The 14,465-nt window shown below is 44.0% G+C and overlaps 1 protein-coding gene across 1 annotated transcript in view; it reads right to left on the bottom strand.

Annotated features, from left to right (window-relative positions):
* Window positions 1–13,340, bottom strand: part of CA9 (carbonic anhydrase 9) — a 256,454-nt gene extending 243,114 nt beyond the window's left edge. Inside the window, exon 1 of the mRNA XM_063453520.1 lies at window positions 12,913–13,340. Coding sequence (XP_063309590.1) covers window positions 12,913–13,009 — 97 coding nt within the window. The 5' untranslated portion in view covers window positions 13,010–13,340. The remainder of the gene's footprint in view (window positions 1–12,912) is intronic.
* Window positions 13,341–14,465: the final 1,125 nt, after the last annotated feature.

Here is a 14,465-nt window from a genome sequence, read left to right as displayed (position 1 = left end):
CATCATAACCTGGTCTAGAATACCGTAAACCATTATATATTTATCCAGCATAACTTAGATAAGCAAACAATGGTTAATTGTTCACTAGACCAGGTTATAATGGATAAAATAAGATGCATCATGGACCCAGGGTTGCAGGGCAGCTCCTATTGTTTGGGTGGGGAATTTACATGAGAATTTGTTGTGTTCATAAACTATATATATTTTAAGTTTATTAAACTATATTTAAAGGGCACATTGGTGTAATAGAGACCAAAGACATTTGTATTCGAATCACATATTTTGTTAATAAAAGTGATATGGACAAAATGGCGTCAATCTGTTTGTTTTTTTGGTGCAGAGGGCTGCTATCAGAAAGAAACGCAAGGAGATATGCCTAGAGGACGTGGTGGGGAACTGTATGTACTGTTAATTACCCTATTGAGTATGCCAATGACCATCGTCTGGTATAAATACCTCTTCTCCCATCTGCAATAAAGGAGAGTTCTGTTTTGACCCCTACATGTAGTCTTGACTCATGGTGTGGGGTAACAGCTATAATCCCTGCTATAATTACTGGTTATAGTTTATCTTCAAAGGCTGATTGATCAACTTGAAGAGGGCATCTGACACTGCTCAGTATTTTGACTCAGTGACGCAGTAGCAGAAGGTGATGCAAAATAATGGAGAAACTCATCCGGAGTACCCGCGGGCCTTTACACAATGGTTAATGGTATTCTAAACCAAATTGTCATAAATAAAAAAGTACAACTCTTGAGGTTATGCTAGGACACCATAACTATGTTATATTTTAATATTCAAAAAAGTCATTTTAAAATTTGCTGCAAAAATATTAAAATCAAGGTCAATGTTTCTTCCCACAATTGTGGTAAATTGTATTTTATTCTGACATCTGTACATTTGGACGTCATTCCATTTCATATTTAAAACAAAGAAAAACTACCAGAACAAGAGGACATAGTCTTAAATTAGAGGGACAAAGGTTTAAAAATAATATCCGAAAGTATTACTTTACTGAGAGGGTAGTGGATGCATGGAATAGCCTTCCAGCTGAAGTGGTAGATGTTAACACAGTAAAGGAGTTTAAGCATGCGTGGGATAGTCATAAGGCTATCCTAACTATAAGATAAGGCCAGGGACTAATGAAAGTATTTAGAAAATTGGGCAGACTAAATGGGCCGAATGGTTCTCATCTGCCGTCACATTCTATGTTTCTATGTGTTTGTGCTTGCCTGTTTAGCACTCTAAATAACCATCATTTTATTTTCTGCTTTACGGCCATCAAAAGTACGAGTGCGCAGGCCTAGAGTTATCCCAGTGCAGGTATTGTAACCTGGTTGGGGCTGAAAGCATCCTCATGGCTGGGTGATATCCAGCAAGCATTACATTCCGCTTGGACATTTTAGAGAGACTGTCATAGACTCTGGTTGATCCAAGCATCTCGTCTAGTTCAATGGTATTAATATGCTTAGATACTCTGCCCTTCTGGGTACAAATCATTTCTGATTATTTCATTTGTGACATTTAGGCAATTTGCCAGACTTTTTTTATCTATTTTTTTTTTTTTGTCTTTTGCTTCTGTTGGCCACTTCGCCACTGGGCGTTGGAGAGGACTACTGGCCAGCCTTTTACCCTGTGACTATGGCCCCTTTAATTTATTCTGTCTGGGAGACCCTAATTGTGCCTATTGGCACTTTAAACATTGTTTTTTTGAACTCCTGAACAGTCGAAGTGGACGCCATTCGACATTCGAACATGTGGTGGCGGCCACCTTGTTCGCATGGGCTAAAGCCGCACATAGAGTTCTTAGCCGCGAATGCCCTGGAACTATTTTCGACATGAAAACCTTGCGGTTCCCGGTCGGTCCTCCAGCAGCACTTAGCCACGATTCTATGGAAGTGTTTTGGGCATGAAATCCTGTGTTCGCCTGGGCTGATCTGGGTGATTTGTGGATGTGTTGTTCACCCAGATCAGGGCTATCAGGGGATTGGAGATTTATGGGAATATGTTATGTCTTGGGGTACTTATTGCGCAAAGTAGATGGTGGGAACCGCACTCAATCCCAACGGCCAAGGGTCTTCCGGATCAGGACCAGCAATCCCAGAATTATACACGAAAGAAGAAAGGACCACAGGCACTCCAAACTGAAACCGTATGCAAATTTATTAGGAAAAAATGCAACGCCAAGCAACGTTTCGACCAACAAAGGTCTTTTTCAAGCTTGAAAAAGACCTTGTTGGTCGAAACGTTGCTTGGCGTTGCATTGTTTCCTAATAAATCTGCATACGGTTTCAATTTGGAGTGCCTGTGGTCCTTTCTTCTTTGGGGTACTTATGGGACTTTATAAAAATGTATCTTTTTTTTCTGCCAAACATTACACACAGCCAGCACACACACAGTGCACACCACACACACAGCCAGCACCTAAACACCACACACATTATGGGTATGAACTATAGAGACAGACTATAGCGAGGCAGAGGGTGAGAAATGCGGCTTGTTCACTAAACAAACATTTTCACAAATTAAATCCAAATGAGAAAAAATAAAACACAGTGGTAAAATGATGTGACTATAGCGAGCCAGAGCATGTTATTGATAATGAGTTTAATTCTTTGAGGTAAATAGAAACAGATTGGGTCAGGCTGGAAATCGCTGGACAATAACAATCCGTACAATGCACGGAGCAAGACAATAAGGATAAACGCCTCTCACCAACCAAGGTTTATTAACATTTTGTATTCCCAGTTTTAATATTTCATGACAAATGCTGGTGTTTTTAAGACTGTTAGAAATTGATTTTAATGTGTAGGTTTAATGGATAAGGAATCGCTGCCCCCTTCCCCCGGTCACCATCTTATATCAGTATAAAGGGGTAGTGGACAGATCACGATGCCAGAACTTGGGCTTTCTATTAAAGCTTTAGTTTGCATTTTCATTTCTCCTCCCCCATCCATTTAATTGGAATGCTCCAGGTTCATTAAGTCAGTAATTCAGATTTAATGAAAATGTCAGTCACACGTTCAGCTTAATGTTCTGAAAGTGAAGACAGAGAGTCGTGATGACAGCCACTAAACGAAGGGACATGAAGAGTGGCCGAACTAGAGCAGAACTTTCTGTGGTGGCCCACCAGGTACCCCGATTGGATACCTCCACCAAAAACGCTCTCTAGCTATCGCCGGGATACCATCAGCTTGGCTGGGGTCTCTCCGTCGCTTCCCACCCTGGAACAGGGTCTTGTATAGCTGTTTAGCTGGTACAACCAAACAATATATTCGAGACTGAGTGAAGGGTGCAAAGGAAATGGTATATTATGGCCAGGTTGCCTGCTTATATACACAGTCCCCCCAGCATAGGGTCTCCATTCAATGCAAAACAAGCCCCTTCCATAATTCTCTGAGCCTGGGAGTTAATTGCGTTTACGACCGGTAAGCTAATTATTTTCCAGAAACAGAGAGGCAAATATAAAAATATAAAACATAAACATACTCAAAAACCATCATAAATAACCCCACAAATAATACATCCACAAATAGCCCTGATCTGAGTGCCCTTGTTCTCCAAATAGCGCTCAGATTCATGAAGAGTAGGGGAAACGCCACCGTGTTAAAGTTCTGACCAGTCGCACACGTGGTCCTATACCCAAAACAGTTCCAGAGCATTTGGTGCTTTGGTCAGTCAGCTTTTGAGAGCTCCTACGTTATCCAAGAGCCGCACAGTCACCTCTGTGGCGGACCGCCTGGCACCCCGACTGGGTGCCTCCACTAATCGCTGCTTCCTAGTGCTTACCAAGTACCACAAGCACCACACCAGACATCATCAGCACTGTAGTCCCCACTTCAAGCGTTACAACTTGGCTGGGGTCTCACTGTCCTCCCCCACCCTGGACCCAAGACCAGAGTCCAGCTTCCAGTGGGTAGACCTCTCCTACAAGAGAGTGTAGCAATGTACTCTTAAAAGAGCAAGTGATTATAATCCCAGGGGAGTAGAGTGATATAGCAATCCTCAGAGTGATACAGCCATTCCCCTCACACATGAGATGAGACAATGTTGAGGGAAAGCAGGAATTTTGTTTATTAGTAGCCACAAATGGCCTTATATGTAGGTCCCCATGCAAGGGACACTCCCCCCTGAACCTTAGAGTAGACTACACACGATTACATTGGCTCTCAGGGCAGGACACCCACACATAAAACAAGAAAATCCCTCCCCTATGCCTGGGAGATAATTGAGTAGAGCACTGTATTAAACTCAATTATCTCCAGGCACAGAAAACAGACATTTTTACAAACCTCCCAAAATACCTTAAAACACAAAACCCCCATAAAAGTTACATCCCCTGATACCCCCGATCTGGGTGACCAACATATCCAAAAATCAAAAATGGAGAATATTATGAGAGCACTATTTGTTGTTCTTATTCTTCCCTTCTCCTGAGAGTTGGACACCATCAGACCCAAAGAGAAAAAGAATTCGTAATATCCTACAAGCAGGGATTATTCTGCTGAACACCTGTTACCCCCGAGCTGGTTATAGCTCATGTAAATGTGAGTGTAATACATCTTATTATTTTATTGCCACGTATCTTATACACTCTGCACGATTGGTCCTTTTCCTTTGTGTTTTCCATATCACGAGAGGATTTGTATCAACAAAAGAGGGAACACTCTACCAGTGGAACGTGTGAAACAGACATTTTTATTTTCCTATATATATTGGGACTAATTTTATTATTTATTTATTTTATTCTGTTTTATCTTGGCGCAGCCTTTTTCTCTTTTTGTTGTACATTCTCACTTCAGAGGGTAAGAGGGTTACCCTCTGTAAGGTGGCTGCCTACTTATTATATTATTAGCGCTAACCTATTTTCTACTTTTTCTGTATCCAAAAATCACCCAGACCGGTTCAGGGGTTCAGGAATTTCCTGGAAGTCATAATTTGACCGTTCACACGCATGGAACCGAACCATATAATCCCAATTGCACGAACAAAGCCTTTTTAAAGTATTTTAGCCAGGTCTATTGCCGGGGGCCATAGTCCTGGGGCAGGAGGCTGGCAAGCAGGCTATTACAAAAGCCCGTGGAGAGGTTCTGTTAGCCACATATCTTCCCCCCCCCCCCCAAAGGTAAGACTAACCAGGTACCTGACCTCCTGTCGGGCGGTACCTGAGTTAGTCGAGGAGCCCACCCATAAACAAGTACTGGACCTAGTGACTTCTGTAACCCGGCTTTGTCCTGTGTGTCCCCAGCTGTTAAGTGGGCATCTGTTACTCCCGGCCTCTGTTGCTCTCCGGCTTGGAGTTGGGGTTACCCGGTGGGCAGAGCCAGTATTACAGCTGGGTAGATCAGAGGGTCGTCAGGTCCTGGACTAAGGACAAGGGGAGGGCAGAGGCCAACTGCACTCGGCCCTGGTGCCAGCACTTCTGCTGGGGTAGCCTGTATGTATTCCCGCTGAGTGCTGGCCTGTGGGTATTAGCTGATCGTGGCTAAGTACCACTGATGGCAATTCATGGGTTTGGTTCATGTGAACTGCTGCCAGGGAGCTATGGTTAGGTTCCATTCGCACAAAGGGAAAGTGCCGTACCAGGGGCACTCAGAGAAAGCTGCTATTGGTGGCTGGGGAGGTTTAACTCCCACACAGGGTCATTGGATATGGTCCATAGTCCTTGGGCAGGAGGCTAGCTAGCAAGCTCCTCCAGCATGTTTGCCACATGTAGCGGAATGGACCTTAGACTGTCACCCTTATTCCTGCTATGTACTGTCTGTAGTTTGTCCCACACCCCTGTTATTTCCTTTGTTTTGTGCCCCTAGTCCCTGGTGCCTCTTGTTCTTTCTCCTGTTCATCTGTCTGTTCAGTAAAATAGCGGCCACCCTGTCTAATACCACATCTTGTTCGACAACCAATCAAATTACCGAACACCAGACCACCCATACGTGGAGTGTGCTGCTCATTAACCTCAGTAACCTCTGTTCACACCTCTATCAACTGCAATAACCTGAACGTTCCAAGCAGTCCACTGGGTGGCCACCGTTCGTATGTATGAACAGGTGGCGGCGGCCATCTTTAGTCACGAACAGAGACAGCGGTGTTTGGTCGTCGAGTGCATGGAGCTAAAATCGGACACTCAACAGCTCAGACTAACAGAGCGGCGTTTGGGGGGAAGCAAACTTCCAAACAATATACACAGCAATAATGTCTGCACGAACAGTTCATGTCTTGTTTTTAGTCTATTTGATACTCCCGAAAAAGAGACAGACCGCACAGCCTAATTTCATGGAACCTTTTTGGGAAGGCATCTCATGCACAGTCAGTCTAAACTATACTCCGGTGGTTTTACGATTGCGTTTGTGGGATCTGAGCTCTTTTCGGATATATCGGGCGCTCAGACCCAGGCTATCCAGGGATATAGACTTACGGGGGTATCTGGTGGGGAACTGTATGTTTTGGGTGATGAGTATTATACATGTCCTTGACCTGAGAGTTTATGAAATTATGTTGTGTACTTTGTCTCAGTCTCCTCTTAGGTCCAGTGAGGAATGCCCCTGGAATATGTGTTTGGAAACCCCTTGCATGGGAATTGTCATATATGTGACTCCATTAATATCAGTTATACCCCCAGAGCTGAGTGTCATTCACTTGCTGGGGAGGTGGTGGGAGATTCTTGGATTACTTTGCTGTGTTTGGCTGTTCCCTTGGAATATTCTATTTGTTCCTGAGCGCATATTGGAGTAACCAGCGGAGGAGAGGCCCTGCTAGGACTAGCAATCTGCTATACCACACTTTTGTTATTACAATTCTTTCACAATTCTGCTTTGTGGAACATTTGATTGTAAAACACGTCTATGGACTAGCCTGAGAATGACTTGAACGAGCCACAAATCAAATCTCCTAAAATCAAATCTCCCAAAGAAATCATAACCCGGGGGATGACGCCAAAGGACAACTGGCACCATAACCCCTAAAGTGTTATGCAGTGATTATGGTGTCAATACATAGAAACATAGAATGTGAGGGCAGATAAGAACCATTCGGCCCATCTAGTCTGCCCAGTTTTCTAAATACTTTCATTAGTCCCTGGCCTTATCTTATAGTTAGGATAGCCTTATGCCTATCCCACGCATGCTTAAACTCCTTTACTGTGTTAACCTCTACCACTTCAGCTGGAAGGCTATTCCATGCATCCACTACCCTCTCAGTAAAGTAATACTTCCTGATATTATTTTTAAACCTTTGTCCCTCTAATTTAAGACTATGTCCTCTTGTTGTGGTAGTTTTTCTTCTTTTAAATATAGTCTCTTCCTTTACTGTGTTGATTCCCTTTATGTATTTAAATGTTTCTATCATATCCCCCCTGTCTTGTCTTTCCTCCAAGCTATACATGTTAAGATCCTTTAACCTTTCCTGGTAAGTTTTATCCTGGCCTTTAAATACGATTACATAGCTAGCAACTTGAAGATAGGTCATTTGTCAAGGCCCATAGGTCGTCAGGTATTGCAGTGTTTGTAATGGTGGTTTCCGAAGTACTGGAGTATGTTTTGCTGGTTATCCTGTTTACATTTTCCTATAGAAGTCAGTTTTATATGAGAGTTTTTTAATCTATGGCAGTATCTGTATAAGTAGTGATCGTAAATTGTATGGTTCCAGTGACATTGTACTATCTATACAAGTGGGAAAGTCTAGGTGAAAAATGCATATTTTAATGCACAAAGCGATATTTAAAAAATGCATTTATTTAATATTTACATTTTGTTTCGCTAAATCCCTAAAATCTGACCTCTTTGCAAATTCAGTATCTAAGCTGAATCGCCCCCTTTTTACCCAGCGATTACTCCTAGATTCATCCTCGGCAGGGTTCAATCAAATGATTCTCCTAGATGGCACTGGTGGAAGCTACATTAACATACATTATACAAGATATTGGTAAAAAACTAAAAAAAGATTAATAATTATCTATGATCTTTTATAAGAAATATGTGAATCAAATAAAACACTAGACATGTGCAATTCGTTTCGGTCTGAATATGAATTCGGATGAATTTCGGGCAATTCGGATATTTCCGAATGTCCGAAGTGCCGAATTGCCGAGGTCCCGAAGTTCCAAAATTACCGAATTTCCGAAGTTCCGAAGTGCCGAAGTTTCGAAATGTCAAAGTGCCGAATGTTCCGAAGCACAGTATCGCCCCTTACTAATATACTTACCCAGGGAAAGAAGAAGAATGTTACATTGTTAACAATTTTAAATAAAAAGTATACAAACATAGCCAGGATTCAGCTGTAAGCATTTGCAACACTTACAACAATCAAGTAGCATACATTCATATAAAATGTAAGTTACTTGGTCAATCAATGTAATGACAGGAATGAATATGTAGATAACTCCCTGTAACAGGACTATGCTGTATGCCTGGACTGTTAAAATAACCGAACACAGCTGGAGTTATTCGTATATACATATATTGCATGAAAAATGCCATTACCGGAGAATGCAGCCGTTCGTATGATTCCACACGAATTCTTTGTGCTCTGAATAGGTGGCCGCCATTTCAGGACTTTACACGTGTTCGCGGCCATTTTACGCACGAACAGCGGTGTTTGCCCATGAACGCGTGGAACTAAAAACGGACACGCAAACAGGCGAACACCGCTGAGACCTCCATGCGCCTAGAACTTCGTGCTGGAACTACCGAACAACCGGTACCGGTAACTTGATATGGGGATTCCGGCGAACGCCAAGATAACTGTGGATGACAAGGATTTCGTGGGGTTTTGATACACGAATGGAGACCGACCGCAAGGCCAAAACTTATGGAACTGTTTTCGGCTAGTGAGCCTGTGCGGTCGGTCAAAACTTTGGAACCCTATAACTCCCGAACCATTCATCCGAATGGACTGATTTTCGGATATGTTGCTCCTTACTGTATGTAATAATTATGTTAATTGCTTATCTGAGGGGAGGGGATGTGTGGGTTGTACTATTACTTGATTGGTTGTTTTATGCCTCCCCCTGGGTGTGTCCTGTATGTGCACAACCGTAATAAAAAACAGGCTGGGTGTTCCAGACCTGAGATTCTGCTTGACCCTCAAACCGATGTGTCGTCTCGTTTTTGGGGGAATTGGATTGTATGCTGACTGCCAGGAGTGTAAGCGGATTATATGCTTTTCCTGTTCAGCTATTCCAGGGTTCGTGTGTTTCCAGTTCGGGAGTTGGAAGATTTGTACAGTTTGCAGTCCGGGAGATTGGTGCTTGCAGTAGCTGCTGGTCTATTGAAAAGGGGATTATCGCCTAAACTGGGTTTTATCCTCTTGTAAGTGAAACGGTCCGCTACAGACGCATACCCCATGCCCCGAGTGAACGAACTATTAGATCGTATTGCCAGGGGACGCTATCTGACCACCATCGATTTGTGCAAAGGGTACTGGCAGATTCCCCTGACCAAGGACGCTATCCCTAAGTCGGCGTTTGTGACCCCGTTTGGCTTGTACCAGTTTAAGGTCATGCCCTTCGGGATGAAAAAAAACCCAGCTACTTTTCAGCGCTTAGTGGACCGCCTCCTTGATGGCTTCCAGGACTTAGCTTGCGCGTACCTGGATGACATTGCGATCTATAGTGAGACTTGGGGGGAGCACCTGCAACACGTAGAGGCTGTGCTGGATCAGATTAGGGCCGCCGGCCTAACCCTGAAACCAGAGAAATGTAATTTCGGTATGGCTGAAGTCCAGTACTTGGGACACAGAGTGGGGTGTGGGAAACAACGACCAGAACCCGCTAAGGTAGAGGCCGTAGCCAATTGGCCCACACCCCACACTAAGACTCAAGTGTTAGCATTAGGGACAGCAGGGAACTACAGGAAATTTGTCCCTGACTACAGCGCCATCGCCAAACCCCTGACAGATTTAACAAAGAAAAATGTACCTAGGGTAGTCCTGTGGTCTCCCGCCTGTGAAGCAGCGTTCCAAACCCTGAAACAAGCCTTAATCAACACACCTGTTTTGTCTGCCCCCGGCCCTAACAAAAGATTTGTCGTCCACACAGATGCGTCCATGTACGGACTGGGGGCAGTGCTAAGCCAGGTCGGCGAAGATGGGGGGGAACACCCTGTCGCATACCTGAGTAGAAAACTATTGCCCAGGGAAGTGAGCTAGTGGAAAAAGAATGTCTAGCCCTGGTCTGGGCTCTAAAGAAGCTCACACCATACCTTTACGGTCAGGAATTCACCCTGATCACAGACCACAACCCCCTAGTATGGCTGAACCGAGTGGCTGGGGACAATGAACGATTGATGAGATGGAGCTTGGCCTTACAACCATATCATTTCTCTATTCAATATCGCCCTGGCCGGTTCAATGGGAACGCAGACGGACTGTCCAGGCAAACAGAACTTTTACCTTAGCAGCAGACCGGACAGCCCCAAGTTGACCCGAAAAGGATCAATCCGGGTCTGCTGGAGTGTTCCACAAAAGTGGAGCAGTGTAACAGGACTATGCTGTATGCCTGGACTGTTAAAATAACTGAACACAGCTGGAGTTATTCGTATATATATTGCATGAGAAATGCCATTACCGGAGAATGCAGCCATTCGCATGATTCCACACGAATTCTTTGTGCTCTGAATAGGTGGCCGCCATTTTGGGACTTTACACGTGTTCACGGCCATTTTACGCACAAACAGCGGTGTTTGCCCGTGAACGCGTGGAACTAAAAACGGACACGCAAACAGGCGAACACCGCTGAGACCTCCATGCACCCAGAACTTCGTGCTGGAACTACCGAACAACCGGCCGTTCAGTAGTTATATTTAACTTGATATGGGGATTCCGGCGAACGCCAAGATAACTGTGGATGACAAGGATTTCGTGGGGTTTTGATACATGAACGGAGACCGACCGCAAGGCCAAAACTTATGGAACTATTTTCGGCTAGTGAGCCTGTACGGTCGGTAAAAACTTTGGAACCCTATAACTCCCGAACCATTCATCCGAATGGACTGATTTTCGGATATGTTGCTTCCCTGAATAAGAGCTATCAAGTGGTGCCGGATTTAAAGGTGTACCCCTTGTTTTTGGGGTACATCCAGAACTTGGATAAAAATGTGTACAGTATAATTATGTTAACTGTTTATCTGAGGGGAGGGGATGTGTGGGTTGTACCATGTACATGATTGGTGATTTTATGCCTCCCCCTGGGTGTGTTCTTTTTGTATGCAACTGTCATAAAAAAAAAACGGCTGGGTATTCCAGTCCTCAGTTCTTCTTGACCCTTCAAAACTTAGCCTCGTCTCGTTCTTGGAAGGGGATTATTTGGGAATATTACTCTGCTCTTTTTACAGCTGAACCTGACTCTCCCTCGGGATATCGTGAATGGGATTATACCAGCTTTACTTTGACACAGCAGCTTGCAGGGAAAAGGACGTCACCAACGGCTGATACCCTCTCACTACCTGGGTAGCCGTTACACTCCCTAATTCCCACGGTATTAGGTAGCTATCTACTAAAAGGCTGAAAGACCTAAATTGGTCTTTCAGCCAAATTTACTAATACTAAGTAAAGATTACTTAGTATTAGTAAATTATGCCCCTACTCGCTATACCGCCTGTGGCTGCTCACTGTTTAAAAAATAAAAATAAAATAAAAAAAAAAAATAAGGTCCCCTAACAAGCCCGCACTCGCGCGTCAAACTAAAGGGGGGACCTATTGAAGTTTGAATAATGTTGGGTTTCAAAACGGTAGCACCATAGCAACTTTATCTTAATGAAGCAGTTTTGGTGTATAGATAATGCCACGGCTGACAGTTGGGATGCTACCACCAGGTAGCTTATTCAGGCAAAGCGCGCCCAACTGAAAACTACTCAGAAACATTGTGGGATGCAGCGATCCAGTGAAACAGGTCCCAGGACCATCAAACATGGCGCTATTTGGAAGAGAAATCTGTGAGGTGACAAAGCATCTGATGACACCAAGGGCTTTATGGAGCTCCCCTGCTCTGAAACCACAGGAAGCAAGCATTAGTGACTGGACTTCCCACCAAATGATTGCTTAGGCTAGACACTTACGATTTGGGCACTATTTGGACTGTTTTCTCCTCACTTTCTCTAACGTGCCTCCCCTGCAGACCCCAGCAATACACTGTATGTGGGGGGGTAACGTACCTCCCCTGCAGACTCCCAGCAATCCACTGTGTGTGGGGGGTAACGTGCCTCCCCTTCAGAATTAATGAAACAAATAGGTTAGTATATACGCCCCCTTTTTTCCTCATATATGTCACCACAACAGGCAAGTTCCTCTGCCATGAACTGGACCAAAACCACCTTATTTAGTGGATAAGCCATGTCCATGCCCTCTGGCACCCTGAACCCCATACAGTGTGGTGACAGTGTGTAGCGTTAGGCCCAGTTATATTATTCTGTAGAGCCAGATGGATGTTCCTTGCCTCTGGGCAAGCCCTTTCTTGCCCTTTACATTACCATCCCATGCCAGGCATAACATCTTTAAAAGATAAATTAACCATAAATAAAATAATATGACTTAAAATACCTTAACAGCTAAATTCTTTAAATAAAGCTGCGATAGATAGGGACAAATTATAGTTTAATTGGCACAATCTAACCAATGACAAATACTGCCAACATTCCTATCTTTTGCAATGTTTCCCATGGATTGCTCTGTTAACATCAGTCAGTTCACAAACTGCAGCTTTGGGTTAAAGTCAAGGATTTCCCCAATTCTAGTTAATGTGTTTCTGGTATCCTAGGAACTGGTGGTCTCTGAGCAATCGGACATTAGCTTCAATCTTAAATCTATTCTCTAAGAGACAGTTAATTAGATCGCTCCCCTCCATTCATTGATCTGGTCAGTATTACTGGGGTTCATTAAAAAGGGGGAGCAAAGTCTGCATTTTGGGGACAGTGACCTCACCTTTTGGGTGGCCGTGATGTCCTTTCTCCTCATCACACACACTCTGTCCATTGAAGCAGGTCCCCAAAAGAAGAAAGAAGGCACCCCAATGTTTCATGGTGATCCCCTTGTGCACAGTGCTCCTGCCTCCGGCTTGTCCTCACTGAGCGTCCACTCTGCTCTCAGATATTCATTGAAATCTAGGTTTTCTTTGTTTCTTGGGACTTTGTGCTTTAATTATCTAAGTTGAGTTTCTCGCTATCTTTACGGGTAAACGAGGTGACATTAAATGTGTGAATGCAAACTACACTCACTCAGGTCTAGAGCTTACATGGACCTCTCCTCCTCTCTCCTCCCTCCTGCCTTATCCTGCACGTCGCCCCTTGCTTTCAGTGTCAAGCTCTCATGGATGTGAGACTTTACTATGGGCAGAACAGAGTGAATGCACGGCTATTTATCACTGCACATGGGTGTGTGTGAGAAAGGAGAGACCGTGTCACTATGTTTAGAGAGTTATACAAACTAAGGACTTCTATCTGACGTATTCGCTGAAGGACAAACTGGACATAGGCAGATACATCAAAGTCAAAGGCTAGGAGATGGTATAAAGATTGTACAACTGCCCCCGGAGAGGCAACACAATATAGTATAAAGATTGTACAACTGCCCCCGGAGAGGCAACACAATATAGTATAAAGATTGTACAACTGCCCCTGGAGAGGCAACACAATATAGTATAAAGATTGTACAACTGCCCCCGGAGAGGGTACAATGTGGTATAAAGACTGTACAACTGCCCCTGGAGAGGCAACACAATATAGTATAAAGATTGTACAACTGCCCCCGGAGAGGCAACACAATATAGTATAAAGATTGTACAACTGCCCCCGGAGAGGCAACACAATATAGTATAAAGATTGTACAACTGCCCCTGGAGAGGGTACAATGTGGTATAAAGATTGTACAACTGCCCCCGGAGAGAGTACAATATGGTATAAAGATTGTACAACTGCCCCCGGAGAGGGTACAATATGGTATAAAGATTGTACAACTGCCCCTGGAGAGGGTACAATATGGTATAAAGATTGTACAACTGCCCCCGGAGAGAGTACAATATGGTATAAAGATTGTACAACTGCCCCCGGAGAGGGTACAATATGGTATAAAGATTGTACAACTGCCCCCGGAGAGAGTACAATATGGTATAAAGATTGTACAACTGCCCCCGGAGAGGCAACACAATATAGTATAAAGATTGTACAACTGCCCCTGGAGAGGGTACAATGTGGTATAAAGACTGTACAACTGCCCCTGGAGAGGGTACAATATGGTATAAAGATTGCACAACTGCCCCTGGAGAGGGTACAATATGGTATAAAGATTGTACAACTGCCCCCGGAGAGAGTACAATATGGTATAAAGATTGTACAACTGCCCCCGGAGAGGGTACAATATGGTATAAAGATTGTACAACTGCTCCCAGAGAGGGTACAAAATGGTATAAAGATTGTACAACTGCCCCCGTAGAGAGTACAATATGGTATAAAGATTGTACAACTGCCCCCAGAGAGGGT

This window comes from Pelobates fuscus, chromosome 5 (assembly GCF_036172605.1).
Source record: "Pelobates fuscus isolate aPelFus1 chromosome 5, aPelFus1.pri, whole genome shotgun sequence".
Taxonomy (NCBI): Eukaryota; Metazoa; Chordata; class Amphibia; order Anura; family Pelobatidae; genus Pelobates; species Pelobates fuscus.
Note: the sequence above shows the minus strand (reverse complement) of the source record. Positions and strands in the feature narration are given on the sequence as shown.